The sequence below is a fragment of the Oncorhynchus mykiss genome, chromosome 25 (genome assembly GCF_057628025.1).
Source record: "Oncorhynchus mykiss isolate SJ-2025 chromosome 25, ASM5762802v1, whole genome shotgun sequence".
In the NCBI taxonomy this organism is placed as follows: domain Eukaryota; kingdom Metazoa; phylum Chordata; class Actinopteri; order Salmoniformes; family Salmonidae; genus Oncorhynchus; species Oncorhynchus mykiss.
Window position 1 is genome coordinate 88,032,583 of NC_143046.1, and position 24,060 is coordinate 88,056,642.

General features: G+C 44.3%; 1 protein-coding gene and 1 long non-coding RNA gene across 6 annotated transcripts in view; one reads left to right on the forward strand and one right to left on the reverse strand.

Annotated features, from left to right (window-relative positions):
- The window catches only part of LOC110504274 (mitogen-activated protein kinase kinase kinase kinase 5), a 118,260-nt gene that overhangs the window by 14,642 nt on the left and 79,558 nt on the right, over nt 1-24,060 (forward strand). For all 5 annotated transcript variants that reach the window (XM_090221370.1, XM_090221369.1, XM_090221373.1 and 2 more), the window contains exons 4-7: nt 17,504-17,594; nt 21,133-21,197; nt 21,653-21,708; nt 23,736-23,783. In XM_090221370.1, coding sequence (XP_090077496.1) covers nt 17,504-17,594; nt 21,133-21,197; nt 21,653-21,708; nt 23,736-23,783 — 260 coding nt within the window. The remainder of the gene's footprint in view (nt 1-17,503; nt 17,595-21,132; nt 21,198-21,652; nt 21,709-23,735; nt 23,784-24,060) is intronic.
- The window catches only part of LOC149972159 (uncharacterized), a 134,167-nt gene that overhangs the window by 12,640 nt on the left and 97,467 nt on the right, over nt 1-24,060 (reverse strand). The gene's annotated exons all lie outside the window — the stretch shown is intronic.

Sequence of the window (24,060 nt, forward strand, 5' to 3'; positions counted from 1 at the left end):
CACCACCAGAGATCCGTAGATAGATAGGATGCATCCCAAATGCAACCCTAATTCCCTACATAGTGCACTACTTTTGACCAGGGCCCAAGTAATGCACCATGGTCGGGAACAGGGTGTCTAGTGAAGCAACCATAAGCAGGGCTTGATATTCAGGTACATTTGGAAGACGCACACCGGGCTAGGGCCAACGAAAATTTGGGGAGAGTGTAGTTGCCCTTTAAAAAAATATATATATAAAAAAATTAAATTGTGCACCTAGCAAGAGTGTTTGGATAGCGTTGTTTCTGGGGTGTGCAGTGTAGCCTACATGTGATGTCAGAGTTGGAAACACGAATGCCAAGCCCCGTTTGATAATAAATCATCGTCATAGTGTCATTCTACCAGGTAGGTCTACTTTGCGGTGAATATTTAACACTGGGACGTTTTTTGGTGGGTTAAATGTAAAAAATAAATTAATAAATGCGTACCCATTGTTGCCTCAGTTTGCATTTACTGGTAGATATCGTCCGTTGAGATGTCTTTCCTGTCCTACCTGCTACCGATGTCATTCTTCTGGAAGCCGCTCCATACAACAACCAGTTGAGCGCTGCCCAAAGATATTCCACTTAAACCAGGGCTGTGAGCTGCCCAAAGATATTCCACTTAAACTAGGGCTGTGAGCTGCCCAAAGATATTCCACTTAAACTAGGGCTGTGTGCGGCCCAAAGATATTCCACTTAAACTAGGGCTGTGTGCGGCCCAAAGATATTCCACTTAAACTAGGGCTGTGAGCTGCCCAAAGATATTCCACTTAAACTGGGGCTGTGAGCTGCCCAAAGATATTCCACTTAAACTGGGGCTGTGAGCTGCCCAAAGATATTCCACTTAAACTAGGGCTGTGAGCTGCCCAAAGATATTCCACTTAAACTAGGGCTGTGTGCGGCCCAAAGATATTCCACTTAAACTAGGGCTGTGTGCGGCCCAAAGATATTCCACTTAAACTAGGGCTGTGTGCTGCCCATAGATATTCCACTTAAACTATGGCTGTGTGCAGCACACGTGCAGTAAATCATCATAAAAGCTTCGGGAATTCGGCTTTTACATTTTTATTGCATGTCTAGCCCTGTAGCCCTGGGATAGAAGTACCTTACCGGACCGTGGTCATCTGTTATGAGGAGGAGGACCGTGGTCATCTGTTAGGAGGAGGACCGTGGTCATCTGTTATGAGGAGGACCGTGGTCATCTGTTAGGAGGAGGACCGTGGTCATCTGTTATGAGGAGGAGGAGGACCGTGGTCATCTGTTATGAGGAGGAGGAGGACCGTGGTCATCTGTTATGAGGAGGAGGACCAGACCGTGGTCATCTGTTATGAGGAGGAGGAGGACCGTGGTCATCTGTTATGAGGAGGAGGACCAGACCGTGGTCATCTGTTATGAGGAGGAGGAGGACCGTGGTCATCTGTTATGAGGAGGAGGACCAGACCGTGGTCATCTGTTATGAGGAGGAGGACCGTGGTCATCTGTTATGAGGAGGAGGACCAGACCGTGGTCATCTGTTATGAGGAGGAGGACCAGACCGTGGTCATCTGTTATGAGGAGGAGGACCAGACCGTGGTCATCTGTTATGAGGAGGAGGAGGACCGTGGTCATCTGTTATGAGGAGGAGGAGGACCGTGGTCATCTGTTATGAGGAGGAGGACCAGACCGTGGTCATCTGTTATGAGGAGGAGGACCAGACCGTGGTCATCTGTTATGAGGAGGACCAGACCGTGGTCATCTGTTATGAGGAGGGGGAGGACCGTGGTCATCTGTTATGAGGAGGAGGACCAGACCGTGGTCATCTGTTATGAGGAGGAGGACCAGACCGTGGTCATCTGTTATGAGGAGGAGGAGGACCGTGGTCATCTGTTATGAGGAGGAGGACCAGACCGTGGTCATCTGTTATGAGGAGGAGGAGGACCGTGGTCATCTGTTATGAGGAGGACCAGACCGTGGTCATCTGTTATGAGGAGGGGGAGGACCGTGGTCATCTGTTATGAGGAGGAGGACCGTGGTCATCTGTTATGCGGAAGTACAATAGCTCTGGTCCAGTTTTTCTCAAGTACTCTTAAACTGTTGCTACTAAATGATCCTCTAATTACTCAAGTTGCTTTTGTTTACATTGTGAACATAGTCAATGTAGCTAGCGAGAGTTTGTGCTAGCTAGTAGCTTCTTGACTTTTTCAAATGTATTTTTTTTAACCTTTATTTAACTAGGCAAATCAGTTAAGATACAAATTCTTATTTTCAATGACGGCCTACCGGGGAACAGTGGGTTAACTGCCTTGTTCAGGGGCAGAACGACAGATTTTTACCTTGTCAGCCTTTCGGTTACAAGTCCAACGCTCTAACGCTCTAACCACTAGGCTACCTGCCGCCCCAAACACTGTTTGACTTCATAAATCTTAGTACAATAACCAGTGATTTCAATTCACAAGATAGCGTTAGCCGTCAAACATTTGACCTCTGCGATTTTTGAGCTTGGATGCTACCGTTGGACATGACATTGATTTCAAAAGGACGCATTTCCCTCAGCGGCTGATGTCTGCCGGCAACATCACCCTGGCAACATCACCCCGGCAACATCACCCCGGCAACATGTGGCAGAGCCATTACCACGTGGAGTCTTGTGATTTGTTATTGTTACTCTAAAAACTGCATTGTTGGTTAAGAGCTTGTAAGTAAGCATTTCACGCTAAGGTTGTATTTGGCTCATGTGACAAATACAATTTGATTTGGAGCTGAAGCAGTGGGCCACAGTCGCTCACAAGGCCGTGGCCAACGTGAGTAAGAGGACCATTAAAGCTGTTGACTTTCGCAAGCCGGCAACAACTTCGCTTTGAGGTCAACACCGTGCCATTGACACGGCCCGCTACCAGAGACTGTGGGCTCTCCTTCTCCGTGGCCGACGTGAGTAAAACATTTAAACTTGTTTACCCTCGCACGGCTGCCGGGCCAGACCGCATCCCTAGCCGCGTCCTCAGAGCATGTGCAGACCAGATGGCTGGAGTGTTAACGGACATATCAAATCTCTCCCTATCCCAGTCTGCTGTCCCCACATGCTTCAAGATGGCCTCCATTGTTCCTGTTCCCAAGAAAGCAAAGGAAACTGAACTACCGCCCCGTAGCACTCACTTCTGTCATCATGAAGTGCTTTGAGAGACTATTTAAGGATCATGTCACCTCCACCTTACCTGACACCCTAGACAAGGGGTATTCAACTTTTGTTTGAGGTCCAGAGCCTGCTGGTTTTCTGTTCTACCTGATCATTAATTCATTACTTAATTAATACACACACCTGTAGTGCCAAGTCTAAACCAGGAACAATGAAAACAAACAGCAGAACTGGCTTTGCGGTCCAGAGTTGAGTTTGAGGGCCCTAGACCCACAGCAATTTGCATCCCGCCCCAATAGATCCACGGATGACTCAATCAGCCATCGCACTGCACACTGCACACTGCCCACTGCACACTGCACACTGCCCACTGCACACTGCCCAACCCTGTCTGGACAAGAGGAATACCTATGTAAGATCTCTGTTCATTGACTGCAGCTCAACATTCAACACCATAGTACCCTCCAAGCTCATCACTAAGCTTGGGGCCCTGGGTCTGAACCCCGCCCTGTGCAACTGGCTCTAGGACTTCCTGACAGGCCGTCCTCAGGTGGTGAAGGTAGGGACCAACACCTCTGCTGATCCTGAACACAGGGGACTGTGTGGTCACGCATGTCTTCAACTTAAATCATTACGTGTGTAGATGACACAGCAGTGGTAGGCCTGATTACCAACAACAACAAGACAGCCTACAGGGAGGAGGTGAGGGCCCTGGCAGAGTGGAAAATATCCCCAACGCCAACAAAACGCAGGAACTGATTGTGGACTTCGGGAGACTGCACGCCAACATCGACGACTGCAGTAGAGAAGGTGAAAAGCTTCAAGTTCCTTGGCGCACACATCACTGGCAATCTGAAATGTTCCACCCAGACAGACAATGTGGAGCAGGCACAATGGCGCTTATTCAACCGCCCCAAATGTATTCAACTGAAATCACATACAGTACCAGTCAAAAGTTTGGACACACCTACTCATTCCAGGGAACTAAATTCCGCTAATTAACTTTTAACAATGCACACCTGTTAATTGAAATGCATTCCAGGTGACTGCCTCATGAAGCTGGTTGAGAGAATGCCAACCAGTGTGCAAAGCTATTTTGAAGAATCTAAAATATATTTTGATTTGTTTCAACACTCTTTTTTTGGGGGGGGTTACCTTCCCCAGATCTGTACCTCGACACAGTCCTGTCTTGGCTTGGTTTTTGCTCTGACATGCACTGTCAACTGGGGGACCTTATGTAGATAGGTGTGTGCCTTTCCAAATCATATCCAATCAATTGAATTTACCACAGGTGGACACCAATGAAGTTGTAGAAACGAGGATGATCGATGGAAACAGGGTGCACCTGAGCTCAATTTCGAGTCTCAATGCAAAAGGTCTGAATACTTATGTAAATTAGGTATTGTTTTTTATTTTTTATAAATATGCAAATAAAACATGTTTCGCCTTTGTCGTTATGGGGTATTGTGATGTCGTTATGGGGTATTGTGATGTCGTTATGGGGTATTGTGATGTCGTTATGGGGTATTGTGATGTCGTTATGGGGTATTGTGATGTCGTTATGGGGTATTGTGATGTCACTATGGGGTATTGTGATGTCATTATGGGGTATTGTGATGTCACTATGGGGTATTGTCTGAAAATTGATGAGGAAAAATGTTTTTATTTTATCAATTGCAGAATAAGACTGTAACTTAACAAAATGTGGAAAAAGTCCAGGGGTCTGAATACTTTCTGAATGCACTATTTACTGTATATTCTCTCCATAATGTCTATATATCCCATCATAACCATATATATTTACACTGAACTAAAATATAAACGCGACAAAGTGTTGGTCTATTGTTTCATGAGCTGAAATAAAATATCCCAGAGATTTCCATACGCACAAAAAGCTTACTTCTCTCAAATATTTAGCAAAAATGTGTTTACATCCCTGGTAGTGAGCATTTCTCCTTTGCCAAGATATGCCACAGCTGTCAGGTGGATGGATTATCAAGACGCTGATTAAACCGCACGATCATTACACAGGTGCACCTTGTGCTGGGGAAAAAAAAATAAAAGGCCACTCAAAGCTGTGTAGTTTTGTCAACACAACACAATGCCACAGATGTCTCAAGTTTTGCGTGAGCCTGCAATTGGTATTCTGACTGAGTTGAATGTTCATTTCTCTACCTTAAGACACCTCCGACGTCGTTTTAGAGAATTTGGCAGTACCTCCAACCGGCCTCGCAACTGCAGACCACGTGTAACTCTGCCAGCCCAGGAACCACATCCGGCTTCTTCACCTGCGGGGTTTGGTGATGATGAAACTGTGGGTTTGCACAACCAAATAATTTCTGCACAACCTGTCAGAAACCGTCTCAGGGAAGCTCATCTGCGTGCTCGTCGTCCTCACCAGGGTCTTGACCTGACTGCAGTTCGGCGTCGTAACTGACTTCAGTGGTTAAATGCTCACCTCTGATGGCACCTGGCTGGAGAAGTGCGGTCTTCACAGATAAATTGATTATTTAAATTGACTGATTTCCTTGTCAATTGTAACCCCAAAAATCTTTCAAATTGTTGCGTTCAGTTGTATATTAGACATTGCTCGTCCTAATATTTATATTTCTTAATTCCATTTTGTCTTTTTTTCTTAGATTTGCATGTTATGTGTTGTTGGGTATTACTCTGCTGTTGGAGCTGGGAACACAAGCATTTTGCTACACCCGCAATAACATCTGCTAAATATGTGCAGGTGATCAATAAAGTTTAATTTGATTTGAATGGTCATTAAAAAATATAAAAAATAAAAAAGTTTATCCTATTACACCTTTTCTACTACATGGGAACTGTGATGTATGAACAACAACAACAACAACAACAACTCTAAAAATACCTGTGGTCCGTGAGCTGGTGTGAACTCCTCTCTACATGTGTCCCAAATGGCACCCTATCCACCGGGTGGCGTGTCTCTCTTCTGTCCTACATTTTGTATTTTTAATCCCAGTCCTTTTGCCTCTTGATAGACCGTCATTGTAAATAAGAATTTGTTATTTTAATTTACTTTTTAACGTAAACAATTCTCACCACGTCTGTGTCCGAGTCTCCCTATATAGTGCACTACTTTTGACCAGAGCCCTATGGCACCCTAGTCCCTATATAGTGCACTACTTTAGACCAGAGTCCATAGAAGTAGCATTTGGGTCTCAGCCCTTGTTATGTTTTTCTGCGCATCTCAATAATGCATGCTGAAAATTGTCCTCTTAAAATATCTATAAATATTTTTACATTTGAATGTTTCTGCTTCCCTGTGATGTTATTTGTTGCATCTCTTAAGATGGCAGAGAGGTCAACAGCTCATCTCTTAAGATGGCAGAGAGGTCAACAGCTCATCTCTTAAGATGGCAGAGAGGTCAACAGCTCATCTCTTAAGATGGCAGAGAGGTCAACAGCTCATCTCTTAAGATGGCAGAGAGGTCAACAGCTCATCTCTGAAGATGGCAGAGAGGTCAACAGCTCATCTCTGAAGATGGCAGAGAGGTCAACAGCTCATCTCTTAAGATGGCAGAGAGGTCAACAGCTCATCTCTTAAGATGGCAGAGAGGTCAACAGCTCATCTCTTAAGATGGCAGAGAGGTCAACAGCTCATCTCTTAAGATGGCAGAGAGGTCAACAGCTCATCTCTTAAGATGGCAGAGAGGTCAACGGCTCATCTCTTAAGATGGCAGAGAGGTCAACAGCTCATCTCTTAAGATGGCAGAGAGGTCAACAGCTCATCTCTTAAGATGGCAGAGAGGTCAACAGCTCATCTCTTAAGATGGCAGAGAGGTCAACAGCTCATCTCTTAAGATGGCAGAGAGGTCAACAGCTCATCTCTTAAGATGGCAGAGAGGTCAACAGCTCATCTCTTAAGATGGCAGAGAGGTCAACAGCTCATCTCTTAAGATGGCAGAGAGGTCAACAGCTCATCTCTTAAGATGGCAGAGAGGTCAACAGCTCATCTCTTAAGATGGCAGAGAGGTCAACGGCTCATCTCTTAAGATGGCAGAGAGGTCAACAGCTCATCTCTGAAGATGGCAGAGAGGTCAACAGCTCATCTCTGAAGATGGCAGAGAGGTCAACAGCTCATCTCTGAAGATGGCAGAGAGGTCAACAGCTCATCTCTGAAGATGGCAGAGAGGTCAACAGCTCATCTCTTAAGATGGCAGAGAGGTCAACAGCTCATCTCTTAAGATGGCAGAGAGGTCAACAGCTCATCTCTTAAGATGGCAGAGAGGTCAACAGCTCATCTCTTAAGATGGCAGAGAGGTCAACAGCTCATCTCTTAAGATGGCAGAGAGGTCAACGGCTCATCTCTTAAGATGGCAGAGAGGTCAACAGCTCATCTCTTAAGATGGCAGAGAGGTCAACAGCTCATCTCTTAAGATGGCAGAGAGGTCAACAGCTCATCTCTTAAGATGGCAGAGAGGTCAACAGCTCATCTCTTAAGATGGCAGAGAGGTCAACAGCTCATCTCTTAAGATGGCAGAGAGGTCAACAGCTCATCTCTTAAGATGGCAGAGAGGTCAACAGCTCATCTCTTAAGATGGCAGAGAGGTCAACGGCTCATCTCTTAAGATGGCAGAGAGGTCAACAGCTCATCTCTTAAGATGGCAGAGAGGTCAACAGCTCATCTCTTAAGATGGCAGAGAGGTCAACAGCTCATCTCTGAAGATGGCAGAGAGGTCAACAGCTCATCTCTTAAGATGGCAGAGAGGTCAACAGCTCATCTCTTAAGATGGCAGAGAGGTCAACGGCTCATCTCTTAAGATGGCAGAGAGGTCAACGGCTCATCTCTTAAGATGGCAGAGAGGTCAACGGCTCATCTCTTAAGATGGCAGAGAGGTCAACAGCTCATCTCTTAAGATGGCAGAGAGGTCAACAGCTCATCTCTTAAGATGGCAGAGAGGTCAACAGCTCATCTCTTAAGATGGCAGAGAGGTCAACAGCTCATCTCTTAAGATGGCAGAGAGGTCAACAGCTCATCTCTTAAGATGGCAGAGAGGTCAACGGCTCATCTCTTAAGATGGCAGAGAGGTCAACAGCTCATCTCTTAAGATGGCAGAGAGGTCAACAGCTCATCTCTTAAGATGGCAGAGAGGTCAACAGCTCATCTCTTAAGATGGCAGAGAGGTCAACAGCTCATCTCTTAAGATGGCAGAGAGGTCAACAGCTCATCTCTTAAGATGGCAGAGAGGTCAACAGCTCATCTCTTAAGATGGCAGAGAGGTCAACAGCTCATCTCTTAAGATGGCAGAGAGGTCAACAGCTCATCTCTTAAGATGGCAGAGAGGTCAACAGCTCATCTCTTAAGATGGCAGAGAGGTCAACAGCTCATCTCTTAAGATGGCAGAGAGGTCAACAGCTCATCTCTTAAGATGGCAGAGAGGTCAACAGCTCATCTCTTAAGATGGCAGAGAGGTCAACGGCTCATCTCTTAAGATGGCAGAGAGGTCAACAGCTCATCTCTTAAGATGGCAGAGAGGTCAACAGCTCATCTCTTAAGATGGCAGAGAGGTCAACAGCTCATCTCTTAAGATGGCAGAGAGGTCAACAGCTCATCTCTTAAGATGGCAGAGAGGTCAACAGCTCATCTCTTAAGATGGCAGAGAGGTCAACAGCTCATCTCTTAAGATGGCAGAGAGGTCAACAGCTGATCTCTTAAGATGGCAGAGAGGTCAACAGCTGATCTCTTAAGATGGCAGAGAGGTCAACAGCTCATCTCTTAAGATGGCAGAGAGGTCAACAGCTGATCTCTTAAGATGGCAGAGAGGTCAACAGCTCATCTCTTAAGATGGCAGAGAGGTCAACAGCTGATCTCTTAAGATGGCAGAGAGGTCAACAGCTCATCTCTTAAGATGGCAGAGAGGTCAACAGCTCATCTCTTAAGATGGCAGAGAGGTCAACAGCTCATCTCTTAAGATGGCAGAGAGGTCAACAGCTCATCTCTTAAGATGGCAGAGAGGTCAACGGCTCATCTCTTAAGATGGCAGAGAGGTCAACAGCTCATCTCTTAAGATGGCAGAGAGGTCAACAGCTCATCTCTTAAGATGGCAGAGAGGTCAACAGCTCATCTCTTAAGATGGCAGAGAGGTCAACAGCTCATCTCTTAAGATGGCAGAGAGGTCAACAGCTCATCTCTTAAGATGGCAGAGAGGTCAACAGCTCATCTCTTAAGATGGCAGAGAGGTCAACAGCTCATCTCTTAAGATGGCAGAGAGGTCAACAGCTCATCTCTTAAGATGGCAGAGAGGTCAACGGCTCATCTCTTAAGATGGCAGAGAGGTCAACAGCTCATCTCTTAAGATGGCAGAGAGGTCAACAGCTCATCTCTTAAGATGGCAGAGAGGTCAACAGCTCATCTCTTAAGATGGCAGAGAGGTCAACAGCTCATCTCTTAAGATGGCAGAGAGGTCAACAGCTCATCTCTTAAGATGGCAGAGAGGTCAACAGCTCATCTCTTAAGATGGCAGAGAGGTCAACGGCTCATCTCTTAAGATGGCAGAGAGGTCAACAGCTCATCTCTTAAGATGGCAGAGAGGTCAACAGCTCATCTCTGCACTGTAGGAGTAATACATATACAGTCAGTCAGTCTGGTTGTCAAGAGGAAAGAATGGGCTGTTAGCTAGGCCCCTTTCTGGCCAATCAGGAAGACTCTCGTAATTGACATCCGACTCTCACTGCCACATCGGGTGCTTCCTCCGTCGTGCTTTCTTTAGCTGCTCCTGTAGTAGACTAATTCTAGCAGTTCCCTCTGTGTGTAGAGAAGTGACTGTTTTCTAGCCTCCGTGCCAGTCTGTTTGTGCCATTGTTCCAACTCCTTGCCACTCCATTATCATGCTACATTTTGGCTTGATAGGGACAGCAATGGAGTAGGCAAGAGCACAAACAGATCTGGGACCAGGTTATAGAATGAGATGACAGATCTGGGACCAGGCTATAGAATGAGACAACAGATCTGAGACCAGGCTATAGAAGGAGACAACAGATCTGGGACCAGGCTATAGGAGGAGACAACAGATCTGAGACCAGGCTATAGGAGGAGACAACAGATCTGGGACCAGGCTATAGTAGGAGACAACAGATCTAGGACCAAGCTATAGAATGAGACAACAGGTCTGAGACCAGACTATAAGAGGAGATAACAGATCTGAGACCAGGCTATAGGAGGAGACAACAGGTCTGAGACCAGGCTATAGGAGGAGACAACAGGTCTGAGACCAGGCTATAGGAGGAGACAACAGATCTAGGACCAGGCTATAGGAGGAGACAACAGATCTGGGACCAGGCTATAGGAGGAGACAACAGATCTGAGACCAGGCTATAGGAGGAGACAACAGATCTGGGACCAGGCTATAGTAGGAGACAACAGCTCTAGGACCAAGCTATAGAATGAGACAACAGATCTGAGACCAGGCTATAGGAGGAGACAACAGATCTGAGACCAGGCTATAGGAGGAGACAACAGATCTGAGACCAGGCTATAGGAGGAGACAACAGATCTGGGACCAGGCTATAGTAGGAGACAACAGATCTAGGACCAAGCTATAGATTGAGACAACAGATCTGAGACCAGGCTATAGGAGGAGACAACAGATCTGAGACCAGGCTATAGGAGGAGACAACAGATCTGGGACCAGGCTATAGGAGGAGACAACAGATCTGAGACCAGGCTATAGGAGGAGACAACAGATCTGAGACCAGGCTATAGAATGAGACAACAGGTCTGAGACCAGGCTATAGAATGAGACAACAGATCTGGGACCAGGCTATAGAATGAGACAACAGATCTGTGACCAGGCTATAGAATGAGACAACAGATCTGGGACCAGGCTATAGGAGGAGACAACAGATCTGAGACCAGGCTATAGAATGAGACAACAGATCTGAGACCAGGCTATAGAATGAGACAACAGATCTGAGACCAGGCTATAGAATGAGACAACAGATCTGAGACCAGGCTATAGAAGGAGACAACAGGTCTGGGACCAGGCTATAGAAGAAGACAACAGATCTGGGAGGGAAAAAAAAAAGAGACTGGTCTGTCTGGTAGCAGAGAGACTAGGGAAGTACCGGAGGAAAGAGACTGGTCTGTCTGGTAGCAGAGAGACCAGAGAAGTACAGGAGGAAGAGACTGGTCTGTCTAGCAGCAGCAGAGAGACTAGAGAAGTACAGGAGGAAGAGACTGGTCTGTCTAGCAGCAGAGACTATAGAAGTACAGGAGGAAGAGACTAGAGAAGTACAGGAGGAAGAGACTGGTCTGTCTAGCAGCAGAGACTAGAGGAGTACAGGAGGAAGAGACTGGTATGTCTAGCAGCAGAGACTAGAGGAGTACAGGAGGAAGAGACTGGTCTGTCTAGCAGCAGAGAGACTAGAGAAGTACAGGAGGAAGAGACTGGTCTGTCGAACAGCAGAGAGACTAGAGAAGTACAGGACTGCTGAAAGGATTTAAAGCTGGAGTTAAATTGAGCTTCGCCAAGCCAAGTGATTGTCAGAGAGAGCGAGAGCTATTTTAAAACTTGTTTGTTTCCCTAGTCAGCTAATTCTGATGGTGCAACGCCACACACAGCTTTACATTTCTCTCACAGCTCTGTGAACGATACTTTTTAATTTAAATGGTTTTGTATTATTGATGCTAAGGAACACTAATATTGCTTGTGGTTGGTTATGTCACCAGGCCAGTGCCACCTGCCTTCTTCTTTTTGCTGTGGTCTTGTGCTCTGGTCTGTGGGCTATATGAGAAGTAGCAGTGGTTGGTTCCATTTGGCTCTGTGTAGCCATGTCTGTTGCTACAGACAGTCCTCAGGTCTGCCCTCAAGAGGCACCCTATTCCCTTTATAGTGCACTACTTTTTGACCAGGGCTCTGGTCCCAGGCCAGGTAGGGATTAGGATGCCGTTTTGGGTCACAGCCTCTTGCTACAGGCAAATCCCTGTCTGCATGTCTGTCTTGGAGCCCAGAGGAGGATGTCCTGTCCTCGCCTCCGTAGGCTGGACTGCTGGCTCTCTGTGTCTCTCTGTGTCTCTCTGTGTCTCTCTCTCTCTCTCTCTCTCTCTCTGTCTCTCTCTCTCTGTGTCTCTCTCTCTCTCTCTCTCTCTCTCTCTCTCTCTCTCTCCCTCTCTCTCTCTCTCTCTCTCTCTCTGTGTCTCTGTCAGTCTCTCTCTCTCTCTCTCTCTCTCTCTCTCTCTGTGTCTCTGTCTATGTGTCTGTGTCTCTGTCTCTATGTGTCTGTCTCTGTCTCTCTGTGTCTCTCCTTTTATATTGAAAACGACCCCAAACATCAGGGCCGTATCCATAAAGAGTAGGAGTACTAAGCTAGGATCAGTTCTGCCCTTTGCAGATCATCGTCAGGGCGTTTTTATGCCTAACGTTGTAATGCTTCGGTGGGGCGTTTAAGGGGGTTTCTTGGGGGGGGGGGGGGTGATTGTCCACTTAGGAAGTGTGATTGACTTGGAGTTACATTGTGTTGTTTAAGTGTTCCCTTTATTTTTTTGAGCAGTGTATATTATTTTATATATATTCTTTGAGAATTAATGATCACCAAAGCTAGACAGTAAGGGAGAATTTAATTTAGCATGATAGATTGTGTTATGTTTGATCAAAATAACACAGCGTTAGACATGGCAATTTGCAGAGAATTGCAGGAACTTGGGCCTCCTGAGTGGTGCAGAAGTCTAAGGCACTACAGACCTGGGTTCGATCCCAGGCTAGGCTACCCTGGGGCGGCAGGGTAGCCTAGTGGTTAGAGCGTTGGACTAGTAACCGGAAGGTTGCGAGTTCAAACCCCCGAGCTGACAAGGTACAAATCTGTCGTTCTGCCCCTGAACAGGCAGTTAACCCACTGTTCCCAGGCCGTCATTGAAAATAAGAATTTGTTCTTAACTGACTTGCCTAGTTAAATAAAGGTAAAATAAAAAATAAAAAAAACCAGTGTTGTGAATACGGGCCCACCTCCTTTACCAGTGTTGTGAGTACGGGCCCTCCTCCTTTACCAGTGTTGTGAGTACGGGCCCACCTCCTTTACCAGTGTTGTGAGTACGGGCCCTCCTCCTTTACCAGTGTTGTGAGTACGGGCCCACCTCCTTTACCAGTGTTGTGAGTACGGGCCCACCTCCTTTACCAGTGTTGTGAATATGGTGGTGGTAGTATTAGTAGTAGTGGTGGTAGTAGTTGTGGTAGTATTAGTAGTATTGGTAGTGGTGGCGGCAATAGTAGTAGTATTATAGTGTGTAGTAGTGGTGGTGGTAGTATTAGTCATGGTAGTGGTGGTGGTGGTGGTGGTAGTATTAGTGGTGGTAGTAGTGGTGGTGGTAGTATTAGTGGTGGTAGTAGTGGTGGTGGTAGTATTAGTGGTGGTAGTAGTGGTGGTGGTAGTATTAGTCGTGGTGGTAGTATTGGTAGTGGTGGCAGTAGTAGTAGTAATCAAAATCAAATCAATCAAATCAAATTTTATTTGTCACATACACATGGTTAGCAGATGTTAATGCGAGTGTAGCGAAATGCTTGTGCTTCTAGTTCCGACAATGCAGTAATAACCAACAAGTAATCTAACTAACAATTCCAAAACTACTGTCTTGTACACAGTGTAAGGGGATAAAGAATATGTACATAAGGATATATGAATGAGTGATGGTACAGAGCAGCATAGGCAAGATACAGTAGATGGTATCGAGTACAGTATGTACAAATGAGATGAGTATGTAAACAAAGTGGCATAGTTTAAAGTGGCTAGTGATACATGTATTACATAAGGATACAGTCGATGATATAGAGTACAGTATATACGTATGCATATGAGATGAATAATGTAGGGTAAGTAACATTATATAAGGTAGCATTGTTTAAAGTGGCTAGTGATATATTTACTAATAGTAGTGGTGGTATTGGTGGTAGTATTAGTAGTGGTGGTAGTATTATTAGTAGTGGTGGCGGTAGTAGTGGTAGTATTAGTAGTGGTGGTGGTGGTAGTATTAGTAGTGGTGGTGGTAGTATTAGTAGTAGTATTGTTAGTGGTAGCAGTGGTATTGGTGGTAGTATTAGTAGTGGTGGCGGTAGTATTAGTAGTGGTGGCGGTAGTATTAGTAGTGGTATTGGTGGTAGTATTAGTGGTGGTGGTGGTAGTATTATTAGTAGTGGTATTGGTAGTAGTAGTGGTATTGGTGGTAGTATTGGTGGTGGTGGTAGTGGCATTGATGGTGGTGGTAGTATTGGTAGTGGTGGTGGTGGTTGTAGTAGTAGTGGCGGTAGTAGTGGTATTGGTGGTAGTATTAGTGGTGGTGGTAGTATTAGTGGTGGTGGTAAGAGTAGCGGTGGTAGTATTGGTGGTGGTATTGGTGGTAGTAGTAGTGGTGGTAGTATTAGTAGTGGTGGTGGTATTGATGTAGTAGTATTGGTATTGGTGGTAGTAGTAGTGGTGGTGGTGGTATTGGTGGTGGTAGTAGTAGTGGTATTGGTGGTGGTAGTAGTAGTAGTGATATTGGTGGTAGTAGTAGTAGTGGTTGTATTGGTGGTAGTATTGGTGGTAGTAGTAGTAGTGGTGGTGGTAGTAGTAGTAGTAGTGGTGGTGGTAGTAGTAGTGGTGGTAGTAGTAGTGGTGGTGATGTTAACAGCAGTAGTAGTGGTATTGGTAGTGGTGGTGGTATTGGTGGTAGTAGTGGTATTGGTAGTGGTGGTGGTATTGGTGGTAGTAGTGGTATTGGTAGTGGTGGTGGTATTGGTGGTATTGGTGGTAGTAGTAGTGGTGGTGGTATTGGTGGTAGTAGTGGTATTGGTAGTGGTGGTGGTGGTGATGGTAGTAGTGGTATTGGTAGTGGTGGTGGTATTGGTGGTAGTATTGGTAGTGGTGGTGGTAGTAGTAGTGGTGGTGGTATTGGTGGTAGTAGTGGTATTGGTGGTGGTAGTGGTAGTAGTGGTAGTAGTAGTAGTGGTGGTAGTAGTAGTGGTGGTAGTAGTAGTATTGGTGGTAGTAGTAGTGGTGGTAGTAGTAGTATTGGTGGTAGTAGTAGTATTGGTGGTAGTAGTGGTATTGGTAGTGGTATTGGTAGTAGTATTGGTGGTAGTAGTAGTATTGGTGGTAGTAGTGGTATTGGTAGTAGTACTGGTAGTAGTATTGGTGGTAGTAGTAGTGGTGGTAGTAGTAGTAGTAGTAGTAGTAGTAGTAGTAGTAGTAGTAGTAGTAGTAGTAGTAGTAGTAGTAGTAGTAGTAGTGGTGGTGGTATTGGTGGTGGTATTGGTGGTAGTAGTAGTGGTGGTGGTGGTAGTAGTGGTGGTGGTAGTGGTAGTAGTGGTATTGGTAGAGGTGGTGGTATTGGTGGTAGTAGTAGTAGTGGTGGTAGTGGTGGTAGTGGTAGTAGTGGTAGTGGTATTGGTGGTAGTAGTATTGGTGGTAGTGGTATTGGTGGTAGTAGTATTGGTGGTAGTAGTATTGGTGGTAGTAGTATTGGTGGTAGTAGTATTGGTGGTGGTAGTAGTATTGGTGGTGGTAGTAGTAGTAGTGGTATTGGTATTGGTGGTAGTAGTATTGGTGGTAGTAGTAGTGGTGGTAGTAGTAGTAGTGGTATTGGTATTTGTGGTAGTAGTATTGGTGGTAGTAGTAGTAGTGGTATTGGTATTGGTGGTAGTAGTAGTGGTGGTATTGGTATTAGTTTTGATGTAGTAGTATTGGTGGTAGTAGTATTGGTGGTGGTAGTAGTAGTAGTGGTATTGGTATTGGTGGTAGTAGTAGTGGTGGTAGTAGTAGTAGTGGTATTGGTATTTGTGGTAGTAGTATTGGTGGTAGTAGTAGTAGTGGTATTGGTATTGGTGGTAGTAGTAGTGGTGGTATTGGTATTGGTGGTATTAGTAGTGGTGGTAGTAGTAGTAGTGGTATTGGTATTGGTGGTAGTAGTATTGGTGGTAGTAGTAGTAGTGGTATTGGTATTGGTGGTAGTAGTAGTGGTGGTATTGGTATTGGTGGTAGTAGTAGTGGTGGTATTGGTATTGGTGGTAGTGGTAGTAGTGGTAGTAGTAGTAGTAGTAGTAGTAGTAGTAGTAGTAGTGGTGGTGGTGGTGGTATTGGTGGTAGTAGTAGTGGTGGTAGTAGTAGTAGTGGTGGTAGTATTAGTAGTGGTAGTATTAGTAGTGGTATTAGTAGTGGTGGTAGTAGTAGTGGTGGTAGTAGTAGTGGTGGTAGTAGTTGTAGTGGTGGTAGTAGTAGTAGTGGTAGTAGTAGTATTGGTGGTAGTAGTAGTAGTGGTGGTGGTGGTAGTAGTAGTAGTGGTGGTAGTAGTAGTGGTGGTAGTAGTAGTAGTGGTGGTAGTAGTAGTGGTGGTAGTAGTAGTAGTGGTGGTGGTGGTAGTAGTAGTAGTAGTAGTGGTGGTAGTAGTAGTAGTGGTGGTAGTAGTAGTGGTGGTGATGTTAACAGCAGTAGTAGTGGTGGTAGTAGTAGTGGTGGTAGTGGTAGTAGTGGTAGTAGTGGTAGTGGTGGTGGTATTGGTGGTAGTGGTAGTAGTAGTAGTAGTGGTGGTAGTAGTGGTATTGGTGGTAGTAGTAGTAGTAGTGGTATTGGTAGTGGTGGTGGTATTGGTGGTAGTGGTAGTAGTAGTAGTAGTGGTGGTAGTGGTGGTGGTATTGGTGGTAGTAGTGGTATTGGTATTAGTGGTGGTAGTAGTAGTATTGGTGGTAGTAGTGGTATTAGTGGTGGTGGTAGTAGTATTGGTGGTAGTAGTAGTAGTAGTGGTGGTGGTATTGGTGGTAGTAGTGGTATTGGTGGTAGTAGTAGTAGTAGTGGTATTGGTGGTAGTAGTAGTAGTGGTGGTGATGTTAACAGCAGTAGTAGTGCTCTATTCATTAGTAGCTACATACATACGTTTATAGGACACCATTTTGTTAGTTTTGTCTATATGCACAATGCAGTGTTTATGCCTCACTTTGGAAGTATTTTATCCATCCAGGCACATTGAAATGGAGTCAAATATTCTGTGGTCTGGCAACGGACGGGGAAAGATTCAGTGATTCATTCTGTCCAACGTGCTTGAACTTTTCCTCCATTCATTCATATTAATATGGAGAGGTGGTTTATGTAGAATGCCATCAGTCAAAGGAGAATGTGTGTCTCTAACTCTCTCTCTCTCCCTCTCTCTGTCTGTCTCTCTCTCTCTCTCTCTCCCTCTCTCTGTCTGTCTCTCTTTCTCTCTCTCTCTCTCCCTCTCTCATGTGTGTGTTGTGTGTCTCCCTCTCTGTCTCTCTCTCTCTCTCTCTCTCTCTCGTGTGTGTTGCGTGTCTCTCTCTCTCTCTCGTGTGTGTGTTGCGTGTCTCCCTCTCTCGTGTGTGTGTGTGTCTGCGTCTGAGTTTCTCTCATTCTCTGCTTCCAGGGGATGACTTCTCCATCATCCAGCAGGAGATCTTCATGGTGAAGGAATGCATGCACCACAACATAGTGGCCTACTTCGGGAGCTACCTCTGGTAAGAGCCAAGACCACACTCAATACCAGGAGCCCAGAGCTACCTCTGGTAAGACCACCCTCAATACCAGGGGCCCAGAGCTACCTCTGGTAAGACCACCCTCAATAACAGGGGCCCAGAGCTACCTGTGGTAAAGCCAAGACCCCACTCAATACCAGGGGCCCAGAGCTACCTCTGGTAAGAACCTAGACCACACTCCAATAACAGGGCCCCAGAGCTACCTCTGGTAAGAGCCTAGACCACACTCCAATACCAGGGGCCCAGAGATACCTCTGGTAAGAGCCTAGACCACACTCCAATACCAGGGGCCCAGAGATACCTCTGGTAAGAGCCTAGACCACACTCCAATACCAGGGGCCCAGAGATACCTCTGGTAAGAGCCTAGACCACACTCCAATACCAGGGATATGTTACAAACGGCACTATTCCCTGTGTAGTGCACTATGTTTGACCCCTAGGGACCAGAGCTACCTCTGGTAAGGAGCAAGCCAACACTATATATACCATTGCAGCAGTCTGTGGCTGAGTGACTTGAGGAAGTGATACTCTGAAGCTGACTTGAGGAATTGATACTTGATATTTCCAGACTAGAGGTATTTTTAGAATGTAAAGGTAAGCTATAAGAAAAGGTTTACCGTGCTACTCTTTAATAATGTAGTCTTCAGTACAGTCAGATCTGAGAGGTTTACTGTACTTTAATAATGTAGTCTTCAGTACAGTCAGATCTGAGAGGTTTACTGTGCTACTCTTTAATAATGTAGCCTTCAGTACAGTCAGATCTGAGAGGTTTACTGTACTTTAATAATGTAGCCTTCAGTACAGTCAGATCTGAGAGGTTTACTGTACTACTCTTTAATAATGTAGCCTTCAGTACAGTCAGATCTGAGAGGTTTACTGTACTTTAATAATGTAGCCTTCAGTACAGTCAGATCTGAGAGGTTTACTGTGCTACTCTTTAATAATGTAGCCTTCAGTACAGTCAGATCTGAGAGGTTTACTGTACTTTAATAATGTAGTCTTCAGTACAGTCAGATCTGAGAGGTTTACTGTGCTACTCTTTAATAATGTAGCCTTCAGTACAGTCAGATCTGAGAGGTTTACTGTACTTTAATAATGTAGCCTTCAGTACAGTCAGATCTGAGAGGTTTACTGTACTACTCTTTAATAATGTAGCCTTCAGTACAGTCAGATCTGAGAGGTTTACTGTACTTTAATAATGTAGCCTTCAGTACAGTCAGATCTGAGAGGTTTACTGTACTACTCTTTAATAATGTAGCCTTCAGTACAGTCAGATCTGAGAGGTTTACTGTACTTTAATAATGTAGCCTTCAGTACAGTCAGATCTGAGAGGTTTACTGTACTTTAATAATGTAGTCTTCAGTACAGTCAGATCTGAGAGGTTTACTGTACTTTAATAATGTAGCCTTCAGTACAGTCAGATCTGAGAGGTTTACTGTACTTTAATGTAGTCTTCAGTACAGTCAGATCTGAGAGGTTTACTGTACTTTAATAATGTAGTCTTCAGTACAGTCAGATCTGAGAGGTTTACTGTGCTACTCTTTAATAATGTAGCCTTCAGTACAGTCAGATCTGAGAGGTTTACTGTACTTTAATAATGTAGCCTTCAGTACAGTCAGATCTGAGAGGTTTACTGTACTTTAATAATGTAGCCTTCAGTACAGTCAGATCTGAGAGGTGTACTGTACTTTAATAATGTAGTCTTCTGTACAGTCAAATCTGAGAGGTTTACTGTACTACTCTTTAATAATGTAGCCTTCAGTACAGTCAGATCTGAGAGGTTTACTGTACTTTAATAATGTAGTCTTCAGTACAGTCAGATCTGAGAGGTTTACTGTACTTTAATAATGTAGCCTTCAGTACAGTCAGATCTGAGAGGTTTACTGTACTTTAATAATGTAGCCTTCAGTACAGTCAGATCTGAGAGGTTTACTGTACTTTAATAATGTAGCCTTCAGTACAGTCAGATCTGAGAGGTTTACTGTACTTTAATAATGTAGCCTTCAGTACAGTCAGATCTGAGAGGTTTACTGTACTTTAATAATGTAGTCTTCAGTACAGTCAGATCTGAGAGGTTTACTGTGAAAGGAAAGGGAAAAGGTGGGATACCTAGTCAGTTGTACAACTGAATGTCTTCAACTGAAATGTGTCTTTCACATTTAACCCAACCCCTCTGAATCAGAGAGGTGCCTTAATCGACATCCGTACTTCTCCGTCCTACATCGCATCTGACAAATATCTTTGGGATGACTTGTTGGATTGAATCGCTCTAGCAGCAATGTTTCCCTGGCAGCTATTTACCTGCCAGTTATCTATTTCTCATAGTTGGCATCATCAGGAAAAATCTGATGTGGGGCCCTATAAAATTCACGTTGCTGAGAACGCAGACGGAATTAAGAAATACAGACATTAAAATGGAATTCAACAATATAAAAAAAAATGTATTGAATTAATTATAAAATGCATAAATATGTCCAAGATTATCATAAGACATGAACAAAAGGCATCAGCTATTCGTCTTTTCCTTCAACTTTCTGAAGAGGCAACATCACAGGAATGTCTGTCTGTGTGTTTGTCTACCGCTTTGTGTAGCTGTTAGCCATGATGCTAATGTAATGAAATCAGTCTTATGAAAAAAGTTGCCCTAAACCTTCTCAAGGAAATGTTAACTGCAAAATAGCCTTTGCCTACCTGGCGGAATGATATCCTGATTTTTTTTTTGCATCAATCCGGTGGCCATTTTGTTTTGCAAACTCTGCAATCACATGAACGCTACAGAAACATCCTTTAACCAGACAACGGTCTCTGGCTGGTGTGCAGTTGAATACACCCAAAAATAAATAAAACATGTTTTTTCTCCTGATGTGTTTTTTAAACATTGTTGTGGACTTGGAACATTCAATTTTGTTTTTGTTTTTAAAAAACTGTGATTTTGAGAGCGAAAACCTGGAAAAACTAAACGGAGAAAACAGGATTTGGGGAGAATTTTGTATTTTATTTTTTATTTTTTAATAATAATATGAATAATATTGTTCTTGGTCTTCTGTGTTCTTCTGCCATTCATGTTCTGCCAACTATTTAGCTGTGTATATTGTAAACTCTGGGGTTATTCCCTAGGAACCAAACAGAGGCAAACAGACTGAAATGAAGAAGGACCTACCTGAACTTGTCAAATAAGACACGCTAGTTTTCATTGCAACACATTTTGCACAAATGAATACACCCCTAGTCTGTTTTACTGCACCTAACTGTCCCCTGTGCTCCTAACTGTCCCCTGTGCTCCTAACTGTCCCCTGTGCTCCTAACTGTCCCCTGTGCTCCTAACTGTCCCCTGTGCTCCTAACTGTCCCCTGTGCGCCTAACTGTCCCCTGTGCGCCTAACTGTCCCCTGTGCTCCTAACTGTCCCCTGTGCTCCTAACTGTCCCCTGTGCTCCTGACAGGGGCTGTGCCCCTAACTGTCCCCTGTGCCCCTAACTGGCCCCTGTGCCCCTAACTGTCTCATCTCCCTCCCTGGATCAGCCGTGACAAGCTGTGGATCTGTATGGAGTACTGTGGGGGAGGATCTCTACAGGACATATATCATGGTGTGTTGTTACTTGTCTCCTCTGTCTCCTCTCTCTCTGTCTCCTCTCTCTCCTCTCCCTCTGTCTCCTCTGTCTCCTCTCTCTCTGTCTCCTCTCTCTCTGTCTCCTCTCTCTCTGTCTCCTCTCTGTCTCTCTCCTCTCTGTCTCCTCTCTGTCTTCTCTCTGTCTCCTGTCTCTCTGTCTCCTCTCTCTCTGTCTCCTCTCTCTCTGTCTCGCATATCATCACAGTTATACCGTCAAATTATCGGCTGATTTATTACTTATAAATGATGGTTTATTTATTTCTTATTTAAATGTTTCATCTCTCCCCGTATGGTATGATCACACTGTTTTGCATAGATTACAGATTACAGACATAATCCTATCTGACCCTCATTATATATATATATGTTAAACTATACAAATGGCCTTTAGGACGGCATAACCATCATGTTTGTCTGTTTTTAATTTGTCAGTGACGGGTCCCCTATCAGAGCTGCAGATAGCCTACGTCTGCAGAGAGACCATACAGGTAATTACACTTAGGTACAGGTTTCCTTGACACAGATACTGCCTACTCCTGGGGCAGTCTCAGAGCAGGAGTACTGATTTTTAGGATCAGAGTTGTGCCTTTCACGTCACAGTGAATGAGGTTACATGCATAGGCAGGCCCTGATCCTAGATCAGCAATCCTACTCCGAGACGATTGATACATACAACAAGATAATTAACTTTCAGTATACAGAAATACAGCTGGTATGATGCAGTTTGCATCGTATGATACATTTCTGTATTTTCAAAATTTAATATCTTGAAAACATGATTGCTGACATGCAACAAAAATTGGGATTATATCAACAATGGACTAATGTCCTTAAAGTTCAGAGCTGTGTTGGAATAACCATACTAACATACTGTATACTACATACTTAATGAGTATATACTACATTCCTATTAGTTAATTTTAGTATACTGTAAACGAAAAGTATCCTTTCAGTTGAGCGTACTAGTGCTTCCTGTCTAACCGGAAATTGATGCTGTTGCTATGCAACCTCTTGTTAGCTTGTTAGCATAGCTAACAAATTACTAGCTAGACATCTTACGACTTCATCAACAATGTATACTGAGAACGCACAACGACTATACCATTTAGCTAACTAAGAATGACATGAATGATCAAGTCAATACACATTGGGTAGTTAAATAGCAGATAGTTAATATACTGGTACGGTCACTGTGTTAGTAGCCAACTAACGTTAGTTAAGTAGCCAACTGACGTTAGTTAAGTAGCCAACTGACGTTAGTTAAGTAGCCAGCTGACATTAGTTAAGTAGCCAGCTAACGTTAGTTAAGTAGCCAGCTGACGTTAGTTAAGTAGCCAGCTGACGTTAGTTAAGTAGCCAGCTGACGTTAGTTAAGTAGCCAGCTGACGTTAGTTAAGTAGCCAGCTGACGTTAGTTAAGTAGCCAGCTGACGTTAGTTAAGTAGCCAGCTGACGTTAGTTAAGTAGCCAGCTGACTTTAGTTAAGTAGCCAGCTGACGTTAGTTAAGTAGCCAGCTGACATTAGTTAAGTAGCCAGCTGACGTTAGTTAAGTAGCCAGCTGACGTTAGTTAAGTAGCTAGCTAAAGTTCCGTGTGCATACGAGCAAATGCTTTTAATGATATGCTATGCGGTTTGTAAGGCTAGCGTAGCTAACAAATTGTCAGCAAACAACGTGTGTAGCCTAACTTATTTGAAAAGTTGTTTACTTTATTACGTTGCTCAATATTTTCTTAACATTTGTCAGCAACGAATTTGTATCCGCTCTCGTCGGACTTTGGCTGCGTATTTTCGTCAAATCTGAAAATGAAGCCTGAAGCCACGCCCATTTTCGGAAGAATTGCATTATGGGCCCTAAAACCACGTAAATAGTGTCCACTGCTTGTATACTTCGTATTTTGGCGAATGTAGTATGACATCCGGGAACTTTTGGCATACTAACTATATCCATACTATGACCAATATGCATACTAGCATACTACATACTCAATAGTACGCTTCGTGCGGTTAGTATGAGTATTCGAACACAGTTCAGGTCAGACCTAGGTTTAATCTGGGTCCAATGAAACCAGGAAACTTCTGGTTGACTCCCGAGTTTGCCATTTCAACCAAGTCTCTAACATAGCTCTCTCTGTCTTTGTGTTCACTGGGTTTGGGATAACATAGCTCTCTCTGTCTTTGTGTTCACTGGGTTTGGGATAACATAGCTCTCTCTGTCTTTGTGTTCACTGGGTTTGGGATAACATAGCTCTCTCTGTCTTTGTGTTCACTGGGTTTGGGATAACATAGCTCTCTCTGTCTTTGTGTTCACAGGGTTTGGGATAACATAGCTCTCTCCGTCTTTGTGTTCACTGGGTTTGGGATAACATAGCTCTCTCTGTCTTTGTGTTCACTGGGTTTGGGATAACATAGCTCTCTCTGTCTTTGTGTTCACAGGGTTTGGGATAACATAGCTCTCTCTGTCTTTGTGTTCACTGGGTTTGGGATAACATAGCTCTCTCTGTCTTTGATTTCACAGGGTTTGGGATATCTACACTCCAAGGGAAAAATGCACCGTGACATCAAGGTATAAAGCCCCTATGTGGAGGTGTCATAATACCCAGAAAACCTAGCACTCAAACAGTGAAATAAATGGTTCCCATCGTTATTCCACCATTCATTTTCCCCCACAAGGGACTTTAAAAACACTTAAAAAATAAATAAATAAGGGCTGTGTTTAGTGTCGGCTTACTCTGGCGTGACGTTTTGACAGCTGTGGAAATCTCTCTAGGACAAGGTGATTTTTTATCAATATATTCATCTCCATTTATTCTTAGATTTAAAAAAAAAATGCTAATTAGCAT